Source organism: Capricornis sumatraensis, chromosome 1 (genome assembly GCF_032405125.1).
Source record: "Capricornis sumatraensis isolate serow.1 chromosome 1, serow.2, whole genome shotgun sequence".
Classification (NCBI taxonomy): domain Eukaryota; kingdom Metazoa; phylum Chordata; class Mammalia; order Artiodactyla; family Bovidae; genus Capricornis; species Capricornis sumatraensis.
Genome location: NC_091069.1, coordinates 24746654 through 24764663, shown reverse-complemented (window position 1 = coordinate 24764663; position 18010 = coordinate 24746654). Strand labels below are relative to the sequence as shown.

At 42.7% G+C, this 18010-nt stretch overlaps 1 protein-coding gene across 1 annotated transcript in view; it reads left to right on the top strand.

Moving 5' to 3' along the window:
* CYRIA (CYFIP related Rac1 interactor A) overlaps nt 1-17448 on the top strand; it is a 102224-nt gene extending 84776 nt beyond the window's left edge. Inside the window, exons 4-12 of the mRNA XM_068970537.1 lie at nt 1167-1288; nt 2534-2639; nt 4847-4983; nt 5447-5524; nt 5700-5816; nt 5905-5984; nt 7369-7495; nt 11883-11953; nt 14354-17448. Coding sequence (XP_068826638.1) covers nt 1167-1288; nt 2534-2639; nt 4847-4983; nt 5447-5524; nt 5700-5816; nt 5905-5984; nt 7369-7495; nt 11883-11953; nt 14354-14417 — 902 coding nt within the window. The 3' untranslated portion in view covers nt 14418-17448. The remainder of the gene's footprint in view (nt 1-1166; nt 1289-2533; nt 2640-4846; nt 4984-5446; nt 5525-5699; nt 5817-5904; nt 5985-7368; nt 7496-11882; nt 11954-14353) is intronic.
* The last annotated feature ends 562 nt before the right edge of the window (nt 17449-18010 follow it).

Sequence of the window (18010 nt, the reverse complement as noted above, 5' to 3'; positions counted from 1 at the left end):
TCCCTTAGGACTTGGATTTTTGAAAACAGATTTTAGGAGATGACATCTGTCCTCTTCCTGTATTAGCAATGCCTTTGTTTTAGATGGAGATTAATTTCCTAACTAGCCCGGGCAAGAAACCCATTTTATAGGCATTGTGAGATAAATAAGACCCTATCTTTATCACCATTCAACTTCCACCCACCAGCCCTCACAAAATATTCCTGCAGGCAAGAACATACATTGGCTCCAGTAATGTAAACAAGTTGGAATTCATTGAGGAACTAAGTGGATGTCTCTGTGACTGTTAGAATTTGTTCTTCAGTATTTAAGTTTAAATGCATTACTTATTTTTGTGGAGAAGTTTCATGGTTACGACCGAAGATGAACAGGACAGGAGTCTTTAAAATGAACTCTCTTCTTGAGCTCATGTTCAAAAAGGAACTCCATTGCTTTCTACATCATTGTGTTCTGCAAAGATACATCTATGCCATAGCTCTGAAGGATTAATTACAGAGAATCTTAGGTGTTTTTTAGTATGGGAATATAAGAGGGACTACTTTCCCATCTAGACTCAGATTCACAGACTTTCAGTCACAATAGCTTCTATTAAATATTAGAATTGGATCCCAAAAGGTAATGCTTATTCTTCCTATCACCCAGTGTACCATGTGACACATAGTATATGTGCAAAAAAAAAACTGATCTATACAAATAAAGGGGTGCCTACAATGATTCCATAGACTTTTTAGGTGGCTCAGTGGTAAAGAATCTGCCTGCACTGCAGGAGACATGGGCTTGATCTCTGGGTCAGGAAGATCGCCTGGAGAAGGAAATGGCAACCCACTCCAGTATGCTTGCCTGGGAAATCAAATGGACAGAGGAGCCGGGTGGGCTACAGTCCATGAGGTCTCAAAGAATCAGATACAGCTGAGCGACAGCGCATGCACAATGATTCCAACAAGCTTTGTTAGATGTGAGTGAAATATTTGTAACTATTTTGAAATGAGTAGTGGCCAGATCTTCTGTTAGTTTTCATTTCTTAGCACCTTATTATGTTAAAGAGGAAATACCATGCCTGCAGGAGTCACATAGTATTGTCTAGCGGGTAGAATTGAATGCCGAGCCTCTTCCCAGGCTTTTTATAAACACAAGCCTCTGTGTCTCTTGGTTTCCTGTCTGCCTAGATGCCCAGCCCACAGAAGGAGAGAGGGAAGTATGGAACCAGATCAGCGCCGTGCTCCAGGATTCCGAGAGCATCCTCGCAGACCTGCAGGCGTACAAGGGCGCAGGGCCAGAGATCCGAGATGTATGCCAATAATAACACTAAGCTGACAACGCCCTTGGTGGAGAAGGGAAACCCACACACGCACACACACAGCAAGATTAAGTAATAGCCCTAGTTTTTCCTAGCATACCGGGAAGAACAAGGAGGGTAATGTGTCCTTAAAAATGTATGAATGGTCCCTTTTATTCGAGTCCACTGATCTGAGCACATAGTGCTGTGCACCATGTAAAGTGTAAGCCATTCTCTCCTCTGACATACGTTTGAAATTGTGGAACTCACATTTAAACAATAATTTGTCAATATGTTGCTTCGTATAAGAGAAACATACATATGAAATCTGTGAACGGTAGTTGAAATAGGAGTCATGAGGTCTGGGTGTATGTGAACTTTCCAGCATTTTGTAATGATTTTTGGCAGGTTTCATGACTATCACAATCAAGAGACATAAACAACCTCCCTTAAGGAGCCTGCTCGTCTGTCATCCTGAAATGACGTGTAAGATCAAAATAATAAGTGCAGGAAAATGAAAACAGTGACCAAAACAAAAAAAAAAATTGGCAGTGTGGCTTTTGAGAGTTTGTCATGCCTTCAAGGCAAGAAACTTCACACTCCTTTTGTTTGAAATAATTAGTTTTGTGGAAGTATCGGCACACACACACATTGCCATCACCATTTTCTGAAAAAAAAAAAAAAAAAAACCAAGACATAGCAACAACAATAAAATGCCGCTAGCATCATAATCCTCAAACTGCTGAAACCCAGGCAAAACAGCGTTTCAAAGAAAGTAGCAGCCTATTAAGAGGTTATTTTTCTACTTAAGTGTCACCATTTAATTTAGGTAATTTAGGTACCATCTCAGACTGTCAGGAATGTAATACATATTATAGAGAAAGGAAAACATCTACAGAATCTGTACTTCATAATGAGCAGTAGCTCTACTTTAGAAGAATCAAATGGTCATGGAGGAGATCTGAATTGCTTCCAATTAGACATGCATTTTTTTTTTTTTTGCACTGAAGATATGAGAAGCGAGTCAAATGACATGGTGTCTAATTGTTGAGCCATTTGCCTTATGTCCAAGTGCTAAAATCACCATCCTAATTGAGCATCTTGGACAACACTTCCATGAACTGATTGAGGCAGTACACAATAGCAAAAGACAGCAAGGATTTAAAAAAAAACTCAAATTCTTTCTCAATCTTAAGTCATTTTGACGTGGAGCCTACCGCTTCTTTTTAAGCAGACAATTCCATCATGTTTTGGCAGGCCATCCAAAATCCCAATGACATTCAGCTTCAGGAAAAAGCTTGGAATGCAGTGTGTCCTTTGGTCGTGAGGCTGAAGAGATTTTATGAGTTTTCCATCAGGCTAGGTGAGTATGTATGCATGATTTTCAGGTCCCTCTTGTGAAACTCTGTGATGGTGTTTGAGAAAGTAGCAGGAAAAGCTCAGAGATTGGAAACTGCCCCACATCCACTCTTGTGCATCATCAGAGGCCACTCAGATACAAAAACAGCAGTCATGTCCATTTCTGACAACATGCCTCAGAGTTTCTTCCCCTGCATTTATTGGCATGTTTTGAGTGTCTTTACTAATGGGTCTCCCTTTGGTTTTGTTCTCAGCTAAGTTCTATTCTTGACAGTATTACCCTGTCTGATCACATTTCCAAAGGACAGAGAAGTTGGAAAATCCATGTTACCTGCTAACCCAAAGAGAAGTTGGTTGGCTGGAATCATGTGTTAAATTTATTTGGTTGGCCAGAAAAAGTTAATTCGGATTTTCCAGATGACAGCACAGAAAAACCCAAACGAGCTTTTCGGCCAACTTAATAATATAGCAAAATACAAGAAAGACAAATATAATGTTCTGTTCTTAAGCTTAAAAAAAGAACAAAAAATACAACCCTGTGCAGGTGCAGGATGGCTTTGCAGAGGTCAGAGTAAAATCAAGTCTGGTTGACAGTAGGCTCCATGTGACCACCAATATGATATAACCCCTCCCCCAACAGTAAAGCTATCTGAGGTTTCACTGGTTAAAACATATGAAATGTCTAGAATGAGGAAGGGGGTTTTATTGTTGTTCAGTCGCTCAGTCATGTCCGAGTCTCTGTGACCCCATGGACTGCAGCACGCAAGGCTTCCCTGTCCTTCACTGTCTCCTGCAGTTTGCTCAAACTCGTGTCCATTGAGTTGGTGATGCCATTCACCTATCTCATCCTCTGTCGTCCCCTTCTCCTCCTGCCTTCAACCTTTCCCAGTATCAGGGTATTTTCCAAAGAGTCGGCTCTTTGCATCAGATGGCCAAAGTATTGGAACTTCAGCTTCAGCATCAGTCCTTCCAATGAGTATTCAGGGTTGATTTCCTTTAGGAAGTGTGTGGTTATGTTTATTCTACTTCTGCCATAAGTGAGTGCCACATTTTAAGAATTAAACAGAGAAAGTGAAGTACCCTGAGGGAATAATAGCTATGATGTTGAGAGAACTTGAAACTGAGACTCCAAGGGAATAGTTCAATGAACTAAACCAGTTTTTCAAGAAGAGCTCCTGAAGACTCTCAGGTTGAAGAGGAATTGACTTCTCAGTTTCCTCAAAGTTTGTGTCTAGACCCCTTGAACTGAAATGATAAGGAGCCAAGTGTCAGCTCAGCAGATGGAAAAAGATCCACCAAGGTCAAGTGGGATGCCTCAGAAGACAGTGTGTTTCTATAGATAGAAAATGCTAGTAGATGTCGTCAGAAAGAGACTGTAAAAGGCCTCTAGGGATGATAAAGTCAGCACCAGCGAACCCTTGTAAAGAGCCAGATAATAAACATTTTAGGCTTGTGGGCTATCCTATCATTGTTACAGCCACTCAGCCCTGCCATTGTGGTACAGAATGAAAATATTAATGAAGCATGGCTGTGTTTTAATAAAACTTTATTTGCAAAAAAAAGTGACTGTGGACCAGATTTAGCCTGTGGACCATAGTTTGCCTACCTCTTCTCTAGAGGATTGATAAAATGACTTGATGCCAAGAAAAATATAATGAAGAAAAAGCAGGAAGGAAGGTTTAGAAACAGACAAGTGAGAGTAATGAGACTGTTTTCAGGATAGTAAGGGAGGTAGATATGGCAGCAGGTTTGTAGAAAAATATTCCTGCGATTTGCTAATAGTGTCATTGCAGAGAAGGGCTGGTGTGGACTAGAAGTCTCTCCCTGCAAAGCAAGCAATTTAACCCATGCATTCAGGTCCGCCTCATCTCATCCTGGGGTCATAGATGGCTGTCCATGCACATGATCCTATTTGTGGTTTTCTACAGTGTTGGGATTTGGGACAACAGAACATGGGAGGGTCCAGCTGAGCTTTGGGACCACGGGTCAGTTCTGCAGTAGAGGCAGCCTTCTCAGGCATGGACGGCAGGGGGTTCCTTTTCCTCCTTATCCACATACATCACATTTCACACTGTTCGGGGGGATGGGGGAAGGTGGAGAGGAAAGGCTCACACAGGTTATCTCTGAAAATGTCAACTGGGGCTGCAAATTGGGCTTTTGAAAAATCTCTGTGATCCACCTCAAATATGTATGTATCCCTTTGACTTTTAGAAAAAGCTCTTCAGAGTTTATTGGAATCTCTGACCTGTCCACCCTACACACCAACCCAGCACCTGGAGCGGGAGCAGGCCCTGGCCAAGGAATTTGCGGAAATTCTGCATTTCACCCTTCGATTTGATGAGCTGAAGGTTAGGCCATGTGTGCTTGGACAATTTAACAGATTCATACTGAGCACCTGCATGGCCAGGTGCTTTGCAGGGCTGTGGGGTGGGGAAAAAAGATGAGGGAAGTAGCTCCTTTCCTCAAGAGACGTGTGATATGGTAAGAATTCACACTCCTTGTGGTCAAAGTGATTTACGATGGTGGTTTGTATGTGGAAATTCAAAATCTGCCAAATGCAACCAGAGAAAATATCTCAAGTGTCTGTTCCTCTTTGGAAGTATGCTTTCCCTAAAATCTAGCCTAGGGTAAAAATAGGGCGTATTCTTAAATAATGAAGCTCTGAGTCTATTTTTAACCCAAAGTTGTTTTGATTCTTGGGTAACAAAGAGAAGTCCTGGTATCTGTGCAAAATATAGTGCCTGGACTTTGGGTGCGTAACCCCCCTCTGATGCTGAGAAATGACCTTCTTTCCTCTTTTCTGAACTTCAGATGAGGAACCCAGCTATTCAGAATGACTTCAGCTACTATAGAAGGACCATCAGTCGCAATCGCATCAACAACATGCATGTGAGTCCCTGGATCTCCTGGGTCGACAGCCCCAGGTTCCAGATCTCTTTTAAATTCTGCATCAGGAGGGGCACAGGGAGAAGACAGAGCCTTTGTGATTTATTTTCCAGAAGACACAATTTGAAATGTTGACCATCTCTTTATCAATCGCATCTTCTCATCTTCTTTTCATCAGCTAGACATTGAGAATGAAGTCAACAATGAGATGGCCAATCGAATGTCCCTGTTCTATGCAGAAGCCACACCGATGCTGAAAACCCTCAGCAATGCCACTATGCACTTTGTCTCCGAAGTAAGTGATATTGAGCAACAAAGTGCCTTCTGCCCAGTTGCCCGTAAAAGCTGCTAACAGGCTAACGCCCTTTGTGTCTTCTATTTAGAACAAAACCCTGCCGATAGAGAACACCACAGACTGCCTCAGTACAATGACAAGTGTTTGTAAAGTCATGCTGGAAACTCCGTAAGTTAAATCAGAAGTGTATCCATGTCAAGAATTCACGTATCTCTAACAATGATGATGATGGTGATGACAGCTTCTAACATTTGGGTTAGCACGTCAACATTTCCTTATATATTACCTGAATTAATTTCATAAAGATCTCTGGCAATAGGTGTAGTTATCCCCATCTTAAAGCTAAGGAAGACAAGGCTGAAATTGGTTAACTGACATCGCTCCAAAGATCGCATGGTTTGTTAGATGGCAGAATCAAAACTTGAATCAAAGATGCAGGAGAAGTGGTATGCACATCAAATGGTGGATTGAGTTAAATGGGTATTGTTATGAGTATACTGGAGAAAAGATTTGAGAGAATATTTAAAACCAAGAGTAGAAGTGGTAAGACTATTGTGAAAATGATAATGAAAACCTCTCTCTCAGGCATGTGGCAGTTTCTTTGTACTTAAATTAGTTGCTAGACTTAAAAAATGCTTGAGTTGTTGAGGTGAGGCAGTATGGTAATGAGGAAATCTTCACTCCAGTGTCAGGTTTCCCCTTATTCTGTTTATTTTGTAGCCCCTTCTGTGTCCACTGACAAGTGGTCTGACCTTGGTTTCCTCACCTGATGAGATCCCCATAATGCCATCTACAGGGCAGAAAGTTTGGGAGTGCCAAAGGCGTCAAGAGTGCCTTCTAAAATGTGATGCTCTGTTCAAATGTAAGATGGCATTCCTTTCAGATATTTCATTTGTATTTAAGTTAATATTTATTCCAAGATGGAAATAGTAATCATCATCATTGTGGAGCCAAGTCAGAATGAAGTTGATATTAAGAAAGCCTCTAGAATTGACCTGAATTATCTGAATCATCAATGACCCTGTCAAGGTAAGGGAACAGAATTCAAGCTCCACAAATACTCTCAACCCAGAGGACGGTATGTAATCTCTTTTAGGTATCTTTGCCAATCTAATTCAATCTGCAGCCTGTATCTTAACAAAGGAAGTTACCCTGACTGGCGACGCAGTAGCTGCTCTATAGAAATGAGCTTGATTCGTTTTCTCCATAATGAAGCCATTATTCTCTATAATCTAGGGCAGCCAGAGAGACCTGCTATAAAATATTCATGATTGATGGGTGGGGGAGTTATGTACGTGATGAGCTGGCTCGCTGAGGGCAGAAGAGAAGAGAATTTACTGCCCTCCAATTTACCTTGTTTTCACATTGGTTGGATAGATTCAAGGAGAATTATCATCGCCAGTTTCTTTAAGAGCTTATTAACCTGGTTCTTGCAGGTCTAGGATTGTTCTCAAGAGAGGATTGGAGGAGGCTAAACTAGCGAGTTGTGGAGCCAAAAACAAACGGACTCTGTCACAGAAGTGACACCTCTGCCCTTTCTCCTCTCTTCCAGGGAATACAGGAGTAGGTTTACCAGTGAAGAAACGCTGATGTTCTGCATGAGGGTCATGGTGGGGGTCATCATCCTCTACGACCACGTGCACCCTGTGGGAGCTTTCTGCAAGACATCCAAGATCGATGTAAGAACAGTTATGATAGGTGATTTCCCAAGGGGCTCGTGAATGTCGCCAAACAGACCTTGCTTCTCTCTCTCCCTCCCCTCCATCCACCCCCCACCAACTGCCCATGAGTGAGCTCTCCCTGTTTCAAATCCATCAGGGCATCTCTCCTCATAGCAAAAAGCCAGTCCTGTTCACAGGCATACAACAAACACATCCAGCCTCAAAGGCACAGAAGGAGAGGTGGAGACGCTGATCCCCTCAGCCTGCAGAGGGGCTGAGAGGTGAACAGTCACTTAGCTGCTAGCTGCCCCTTCAGTTTATCCATGTGCCATATACATATTTATTTGTATATGTGTGTCTCAATGTGAAAAGCATTAGGAGATAACTGGATTACAAGACACCATAGTCAAATCCCAAACAACGTTCCAACTTCCTGTCCCATTGCCCGGCAGAGAACACTACCTGATTCTCATGGCTTTTCTTGTCCTTGGACTATGCTTGAGCCCTGCACAGAGAGCCCACTCTCTTCTCTGGTAGGGGGATTCCTTTAAGACACTCCTCACATGTCCCCTTATGTGGAGCAGGTCTCCCGCACCGTGCACGGAGCAGAGCCTTGCTTCTGCTCTGGCCCCAGAGCGCTCGCCATTTTGGATTTTCTGACTCCCTCACAGACTCTGGGGCTTCCCTGGTGGCTCCACAATAAAGCATCTGCCTGCAGTGCAGGAGACACACATTGATCTCTGGGTAGGGAAGATCCCCTGGAGATGGAAATGGCAACCCACTCCAGTATTCTTGCCTGGGATATCCCATGGGCAGAGGAGCCTGGCGGGCTGTAGCCCATGGTGTCACAAAGAGTTGGACATGACTTGGCGACTAAACAACAAACACAGATTCTGAGTTTGTTGAGAAGAGCAGAGACCAGGATCTATACACCTGATGCCCACTCCATTGCCTAACAGTGTCTTTGGTCTATAGAGCATAGTGCTCCTAAAATTTTTGCTGAGTGAATGAATAGGATTGGAAAACAAATGATGGTGGTGTGCAAGTGATTTCCTGTTGATTTTGAGATAAAGACACTCCTCTCAGCCCAGTGTTTGCCTGCAGCAGCACCCAGCAGTATATCCCTGTATTAATTTAAAACCCTTTAAGTACAGAATAGGACCTTTTGGTACTAACTTATTCTGACACAGCTAAGTAAGGGCATGCACAATCTAGGCTCATTCATGCATAGACAGCAGCATCTTTGAGGCTCTGATTCTGTGCAGATGCCCACAGGGGCCGTGAGTCTAAAGAGTGTAAGAAAACTTACCAGTTCATAATGCAGTTCAGTTTACTCATTTTGAGGTTCTGGCTTCCTAGCATAGCTAGCCAAAGTTCTCCATAGAGTCTTCCTTATTTTTAATATAATTCTTTTTATTTCTCAAGAAAATAAATATTCATATAAAAATTTGGGAAAAATAAAGGAAATTAATATACAGAAAATTAAACACGTCTGTGGTAACCTCACCATGGACGTCATGTATCATCACTATGTCACATATGTTTGTCCCTTCATTTTACATAGATGTTTGGGTGTCTGTGTGTATGTATTAATACTTAACAGATTAGCACCCTGCTATAATTGTTATTTAAAAACATATTTAATTTGCATAACTATATTACAGAGTTTTTTCCATACCAATAAATATTTTACTGTATTCTTCGTGAGGCTTTACCATTTTTATGCTATAGATTGAGCATAAATAGCTCTATTAATAACCCATGAATATCATTTGAATATGGATTGAATTTATTACCTAGTACTCATAGGACGTTCTCATTTACCACAGCCATTTGTTAACTTGTCAGAGAGTCAATAATTAAAAATACACTGCGTACCATTATGTCTTGTAGCCTTAACCTTTAAAAAAAAGCTCGTCCTTGCTTGTCATTCACTGACTCTTTCTGTGGAGGCTGTAAACATTATATGATGTTAGTTCTAACCCTCCCCATTCCTGGTGAAGTCTGTTCATATCGGTCTCACTAAGAACGGCTTGCTTGTATTGAAGCTCACCCATGTCTCTAAGAAAGTTTCAGGTTTATAGAGCACAGTATGTAGACTATATAGTGAGCCATTCTTCTCTGGTGACATAAAGGCTCTCCTTCCAGATACCAGCCTGCTTCGAAGTCAGCAGTTACAGGCATGGGGTTTATAAACCCTCAGGGTATCAGCATCAGCTACGAAGAAGCAGATAATGAATTAGATTCTGTCCCTTACAGAGAATGTGCCCTTACAGAGAACGTGTTCTGGAGCCCAAAATGGAAGTTCTGAGCTCTAGACACGCAGATGAGGGAGAAATTCCTTCTGTAGAGAGGCAGAGAAACAGGGCGATGTTTCAGGTGGATCTGGACGGAGAGAAGGAAGAGTACTCCGGGCAGAGGATTCATCCCAGCATAGTCATGGCGGCCCAGAGGGATGTTCATCAGTGAGAGAACAGATCCTGTTCGTGGGTGTGAGGGATGCAGGCTGGAGTGAGGTGGCATTTTCAACTGATTTGCTTAAAACTACATGGAGCGATCCAATACGGAATCACTCTTTAAACCCGGTCCCCAGCTCACACCTCACCCAGAATCCCAGACCCCCACCTCCTCTGGACACCTGAGCTATGGCCGGCCTCAGATCAAAGGTTCTCACTTTCACACACACCTGCTCCTCCTCTTGGGCTCCTGTCTCAGGTATTTCACCTCCTTTCAACTCGGGGTCAAAGCCAAACCTGGGGGTTTTCCACAGAACCTAGGACCAGTCTTCTTTGCTCTTCACCTTCACACCTCCTCAGCCACCAAGTCCTGTGGCCTGGACCTCAGCACATCCGCTCATCTCGCCCCTCTGTGCCTACAGCCGCTCTCACACGCTCATGCACGCCCTCCCTCACACCATCACTCACACCCTCACTCGCAGGGGCTCCCACTGGCCCTCCCGTCTCCAGCTCTGCTTCCTCAGATCCCTTTCAGTATTAACCACATTCCACAGGTCAAGGCCTCAAGTCCTGAACATGTTGTTAAACGCACGTTGAATCTGATCTCGAATGCATCTCTGTGTGTTGTTATTCACACCCCAGGCTTTTATCAGCCTGAGATCGAACTAGAAATTCCCATAGAGTATCCACCACACTTCTGCCTCTTTTCTAATCTGTGTCCCCATTTCTCCCTGGGCGCTTTTTACAAGACCACATATCAAAGGATGACAAGGAGCTGTTTGTCTCTCTTCTCCCACTGGGCTCTGAGCTCTCTTGGGAGAGGGACTGAATCCCTTCATCCTGTGCTTGCCCCCATCCTGCACCTGTGACAGGCATCTCTGATTGACCACGACATTCTTTTGGGATGGGGCTAAACATACCCGCAAATGATTCTCAGCCCTGTGCTTCTGGCTGCCCCCATCAATCCAATAAGCTTTATCAAGTCTTTGGGAAAAAGCTTTCAACCTACAAAAACACTTTCTAAGTGACCATTGTAAGAGAGGTCCTTAGTATTGTTTACCCAGTCAGTACATGAATATCTATGAGTTTAAAATGACTGTATTCTTTCCAGAATTTTTATTCTTTGCCAAAAAAATTCCCATATATGAGTAATATAATGTGATCTATTAAGATGTAGATTTACCTTTCATGTATTTCCCAAATGATGAATAAATTACATTGCAAGGACTCAAAAAGCTAGGAAACTTACCCAGGTTTATAAAGATTCTAAATAAAGAAGGATGGATGAAACCCAGGCATTCTGCCTCCATGTGCTTCATATTCCTAACTGTTGTCCTTTACTGGACCTCCCCTGGCCTAGGGAGGGAGACAAATTAACCTGAGCACTAAAATCTCTAATGTTCTCTGAGAAATGCCAGTGTACTATCAGGGATACAAATATGTGGTGGTTACTTCTACCTGGTGAAGGTAATGAGATCAGAAGAGGCTTCCTGGTGTTGGTGAGCTCCAGCTGAGTCCTAAAAATTTTTTAAGGAGATTACCAGTCAAACAACTAAAGGAGGAAATGCATTCTGGGCAGAAGAGTGGTGTAAAATGATCAGGTTTGCAGTTCATTTGGTCGGCCTCCCCTGAGCACAGACTAGAGAAGCTCTGCTCTTGGCTCTGGTGTCCAAGACAAGAAAATCAATCTCAAGTCTTTGTCCCCAAACACCAGACACAGAAGATATTCTATTGTGGTATAATATGAAAACTGATACAGAAGCTTCTAGAAACCCACAGAAGCAACTCACCGGCCCGATGGAGGAGGAAGGTTTATTGGTCATTTCAATGTATGGTTTCTATGAACACAAACAATGTGGTATTATTACAGGCAGATATTGTTATGGACAGATACTATGATGGGCAGAATTGCTAAGCTATTAACCAAATCTTGTACTTTCTCTTCCTAGATGAAAGGCTGCATAAAGGTTTTGAAGGAACAGGCCCCAGACAGTGTGGAGGGGCTACTGAATGCCCTCAGGTGAGCTTCAGCCCTGTGGGGTAGCAACCCTTCAGATCCACTGCTAATTTAGATGCTGCTAGGGTCCAAGGGCTAAAAACACCAAGCTTAACCTCTTACGTCTGTTAACACATGTTGAGGTCAGCCCCGTTTTTATCATCCCCTTTTCACAGATGGAAGAAACTGAAATTTAGAGAAGTCAACTCACTTGGCAAAAGTTCTCACAACAGATGCTGAGCCAAGATTAAACCCTGGTCTGGGTGACCCTGCAGATCAAAGACCAGATCCTGGCCACACTGCTCTGTGGTTGGTGGGGACCTGTCAGGAGAAGAAGCCTCCTGGGTCTCACTTCCCCCTCCACCCCTGCTCCCCAGACCTGGCTGCATATGAGAATTAGGTGGGTAGCTTTTGCCAACACTGATGCTTGGGTCCAACCCAGACCAGAGGAATTGTAATCGCTAGGATAGGGGCTCAGGCATCCATTTTAGGTTTGTGGGTTTGTTCTGAAGGTCCCTGCATGAGGCATCTGGGCAGTTGCCAACACTGAGAACCCTGCTCCCCTGTCTGGATGCCCTTGTATCTGGCCAGTGCTCCTGACAGCTCCTCACTGCTCCCGAGCCATGCTGAAGCACCTGCTCTTCCCAAGGACACGTGCACTTAATCCACTGCAGGGGCAGGATTCTCATTTGTTTAGCTGTGACACATCTATATAGTTTGTTGCATCGTGCCGATTGGATTGCCATCTGGAAAAGCTTATGGCCCCTGCTGTCTTACTCTTTGTTGATTTCCCTCTGTTCCTCTCAATACCATTCATGTAGTGAATGTTCAACAAGTGAAATGGAGCAATGATGCTCTACGATGTACAACATGTATGTTTCATGCTCTCATTTAATCATCACAAGTCAGAATGGTAAGATCTATTATCCCCATCTAATAAAGGAAGAAACTCAGATGCACATGACATGAATAAATTATACACTGAGGCTGATCCTTTTTGGTGCAGCTGCTAAGTCACCATTCTTCAGAACAGATGTAGCATTAACCTAAGAGTCTTTCAAATTCTGTGGGTAAACCAAGGTTTTTCTCCATTGGTTCCCATTTCATAGAAAGCAGACTTTCCACACTCACTAAGAAAACTTTTGGCTTCTGATTTTTTTTTTTTTTAAGATTTTTTCGATGCTGACCATTTTAAGTTTTTGTTAAATTCATGACAGTATTGCTTCCGTTTTATGTTTTGGTTTTTTGGCCACGAGGTGTGTGGGAATCTTGGCTCCCCGACCAGGGATTGAACCTGCGCCCCTTGCATTGAAAGGTTAACCACTGGACCATCAGGGAAGTCCAATGTCATTCAGTTAAGCAAGGCTTGGAGACCAGGACACTGTGGCAGACTGCAAATTCCATTGGGTTCTTGGCATTTTGTGTCTCCTCTGGGCACTGTGATGAAGTCAGAGGGTACAGACTTTTGAGGCAGCCAGACCTGGATCCACATCAGAAACCACAAATTGCTCATAAATCATGCATTGTTGTATTTGTCATCTGGAATGGGTCATTTAACATCTGTAAATCTCAGTTTGCTTATCTGTAAAATGGAAGTAATAACCTGTCCTGCAAAGAGTTAGTGTGAGTGTGAGTGAAATAAAAACTCCCACAGACTGCTTAGAACATGGTCAAGATTTTATTACATGTTAATTCTCCTTTCCTTCTTTTTCATGACCAGTAAATGTGAGGATACACTTTAAACCACTTCTTTCCTATATGGGTCTGCCTTAGTGCCTCCTTGCGGTGGTAATGAGGATAAGCACTCTCACAAACTGAGGAAACAGCAACTAGAGAGTTGGATAATGTTGTCATGGTGACTGGGTGGTAAAGAATCCTCCTGCCAGTGCAGGAGCTGTGGGTTCGATCCCTGGTGGAGGAAATGGCAACCCATTCCAGTATCCTTGCCTGTGGAATCCCATAGACAGCGAAGCCTGTGAGCTATAGTCCATAGCGTGGCAAAAGAGTCACACACGACTTAGCAACCAAACAAAAACAGTGTTGCTATATGCAAACCAACCTTGTACAATCGGTAACTCAGGAGGTGTGCCCTAGGTGGCCAAGAGCCTGCACTCAAGCACGTGAAATCTGTCTCCCTGGAAAACAAGATTGCTTGTATCTCCTTCATGTAATTATTTGATTAGGGAGAAGATCTATTTGTTTAATAACCAAAATATAAACTTCTTTGGAAGGAAGGATCGAATATTAAATCTGAGACTAAGCTGGGCACTGAAGTGTGGCTCTTTGTGTAAAGAACGGATCCCAAGTTTGATTTCTAAATATCAGCTGTGCCTCCCAAGCCAAAGATGAGCTGACAACTCTGATCAAAGCTTTCTCAGAGCACACTGTTTGCACACTGACTGCTGTCATTTTCTCTCCATCCAGGTTCACTACAAAGCACTTGAATGATGAATCGACTTCCAAACAGATTCGAGCGATGCTTCAGTAAAGCCTTGCTCAGTGAAGAGGATCTTTGAACTGACCTCAGAAGATGTATATGTTTACATAATTTAATACAGATTGATGTTAATACTTGTGTATTTACATAACCGTTTCCTTCTTGTCACTGAAATATATGGACCTTAATTTGTATCCTGACTGACTCAACCCAGAGATCATAAATTGACTGGAGAGCCTTACCTTCAATGTCTAAAACAAAAACCCCTTCTCCAAAAGGCAGAATTTGGAGACGTTGATCTTTGCTTCTGGAGTTCCTTATACCTGTAACAATCAGAACTTCCCAACAGTTTGTGGTCAGGTTTTAATTCTAGATGTGTGATCTCTCTGGGAAGTATAGTTAGAGAAACATGAAGAGTTTGGTTTCCTGGGTCAGCCCAGCTACAAGAAACACAACCGTTATACTGAGAGAGAGTGAGGGGGAATCCCAGAAAAGAAAATGCCCGCAGAGATACAAACCCCAGTGTCTGGAATTCAGCATACCACCCTCTTTCCTCAGAAGGCCCAGCACCCACACAACTTTTCTGTTTGCACCTATTTTATTTATCAGCATTCTCTCTTCCTATTTTGATTTATACCCTGTAACGTTCCCTTTCCATTTTTCAAGAGGAAAAAAATCAGCATGTTTGCATCAGTTTGTGGAGGAGAACGGAGAATAGAAAGACGTGCTCTTGTGGCTGGGCTGGTGACTGTCGTGGAAGTGGGGACAGGTGGGGAAGAAGGACATCCAAGCAACAATGACAGTCATCTCTCTGCTTCAACCCTCTGTCTCCAGGATCAGGGAAGTGGAGCTCTGGCTAAAATTGTGGGTGAAGTTGCTAATATTCCAGTTGTCTGTGGAGTGCTGGGCACACAACTCCTCCTAATAGGAGCCATGGCCTCTGGGGATCATTCATGTGGCAGCAAAGATCTAGCTAGAACTTAACTAGTTATCAGAAAGCTTGGGAAATTTAGAGGGGAGATTTTTATTTTCTGATTATCTGATATTTAAAAGACAGCTCCTCCAGGACCTAACTGTCAGCTTGTTACAATGTATAAGCTCTGGCCTGAGTACTGGGATTAAATCCTAGACTTGTTGATTCAGAGTGAACTTGGAAAATTCACTTAAATTCTCTGTGTCTCACTTTCCCCATCTATAAAATGGGCAAATAAAATAGATAACCTCCAATACTCCTATAAGACCATGAGCCAATAAGAAGACTGACTCTCACATCCTTCCTTTGTAAATAGAATCTGGTAAGCATCAGCCCACCTTGCCTTGATGATTAACGATATGACAAGGGTTATTCTGTCTGCAGATCAGAGTTTAGAGTGGAATCTTGGAAATCTTCTATTCTGGTCTCCAGTGAGGATGAAGTCAAACAGCATCACCCCTGTGTAGGACTAGAACCCAGGATGCCTCATTCCTGATTCCATGTCCTTTTCTTTTCACCACGTGGCCTATGCATACATACTATAGGGTGATATTGGACACTTTTAAATAAACCTTCAACCTGGCCTGTACAATTGCTTGCCTACTTCTGATGGAAGCAGAGAGTTGCCCAGGGAATGATAATTCCAGAAGTTGGGTTTGGGTATATCAGGGTTTGATGACATTGTCCCAAGGAATGAGCTGTCACACCCATTACTTTCTGGATTTTGGTAGCCAGGTGGCAGTCCCTTGAGTCCTCTAAGAATAGGAGAGACATACTTAGGTTTTATTTTTAACAAATCCATTCAGTGGCAGAATGGATTCCCTGGTCTATATCTAAATGACGGTCAGTCAACAAAGAGAGGAAAAGCCCTTTTCCTTGGAGCTTTTCAAGCTGAACAAGTACAGCTGGTTGGATGAGGGTTCTGTCACAATAACAGAAATGCACTAAATGGCTTTCAAAGACCTTTCCAAACCTAGGGATTCTAAAAACCCTAGAAGAAGCCAGAAGCTGGGATAACACTGGGTGAACAAATTCATTAGATACTCAGCTTCTTATACTTGGAAGCCACATGTTGTCTTTGGGCAACAACTGTCAAGACTAGAAATGTAGAAGTACTCAACATTTATTGTCATGGGGTCTATTTTCCGCCCATATCAGAGAAAGGACTTGCAGAGTATATGGTTGAGCACATTTATAATTTTTAATTCGACTTTCTCACAAGTGGGACTAAACATATGGGGGGAGGAGCTGGCGGCCTGCCCCAGTTTAGCCAGGCCACCTTGTTTCAAAGCCAAGATTCACCAGTACATGGATTCTCAAAAGCCCAGGGCCTGAACTATTGCCTCTGGTTAGCAGCGGGACAGGTTAACTGAATGTCTGTGATCACTAACAGGTGGTGGCCTTGGGTCCACTCCAGAGCTGTAGTGGGAGACAGATTCCTTTAACAGACTGTCCTTCAGGTGTCCTTGAACAATCACATTTTTGTGTGCCGCATGCACGTGTGTCCAGGACCCACGAGCTGCTCAGGGGAAAGCGCTAGCCACGGTATCCATGTCAATGTTAGCTATATTTCATATTTGAGGTCTCATAGTTTTCAAATGAAAGTGTACTCCATTACTCAGATATTTATTTTTGGGCAAGTGACAAGGTGAAAATTACATTCCTTAGATGCACTGCTACTTTGGCATTATAATTGTGTTCTCGGAAACATTTTATGTGCCACTAGGCATTAGTTTAAAAAGAAAGTGACAATGTTTTGAATTGTGGTGACCCATTGGAGCTGGAGTTTTAATTAAGAACCAGAAAGAAACTCCTGGATACTATCCTTTAACTATTAGTTAATATCATGCTTCATCGGTGTTTGCTCCTAGTCATCACCATTGTATCAAGATATTAATGGTAAACTGAGGTTTTTAATACATCATCACATTTAAGTAACAATAATTTCATGCTTCTTCAAAAGAAAAATGAAGCTTACTCAGTCTTGGGATCTAACTGTGCAGTAGACATCAGAGACTTCTCATTCAATCTTGTATCCCAGACAGCTACAAATTTTTGTAGATGTTAATAATAAACATTGGAATTTTGTCTTAAAGAAACAAAAACTTTGGAGCCCAATTTTCCCACTACATCTATAAAGGCTGTTGCATACACAACGCTGTTTAAAAATTGTCGTATGTTGTTTGCTGAAGTCATTGTAATTTTTTTGCCTGCTTTGCCTCTTTTTGTACAGAAGTTTTGAGTGTGAAATGAAAATTAAAGTTTGGTACATATATTTAAAAATACACTTCTTTCATATGATGTTCAAGGTTGAGTGGGTAATAAGCACAGTCATAAATACTTGCTGTGCTAAGTGTTAGTCGCTCAGTTGTGGCTGACTCTTTGCAACCCATGGACTATAGACCACCAGGCTCCTCTGTCCATGGAATTCTCCAGGCAAGAATACTGGAGTGGGTAGCAAACCCAGGTCTCCTGCATTGCAGGTAGATTCTTTACAATATGAGACACCAGGGAAGCTCTAGATGCTTGCTGCACATAAATATTTGCTAAATGTCTGCTCTGGGGATCAGGAAACCACACCAATTGCCTTCACCTCTCTAAGCCTCCATTTCTTCATATACCCAACGTCTGAAACATCCAAAATGAACTCCTCTTGGTACAGCTCCATGCA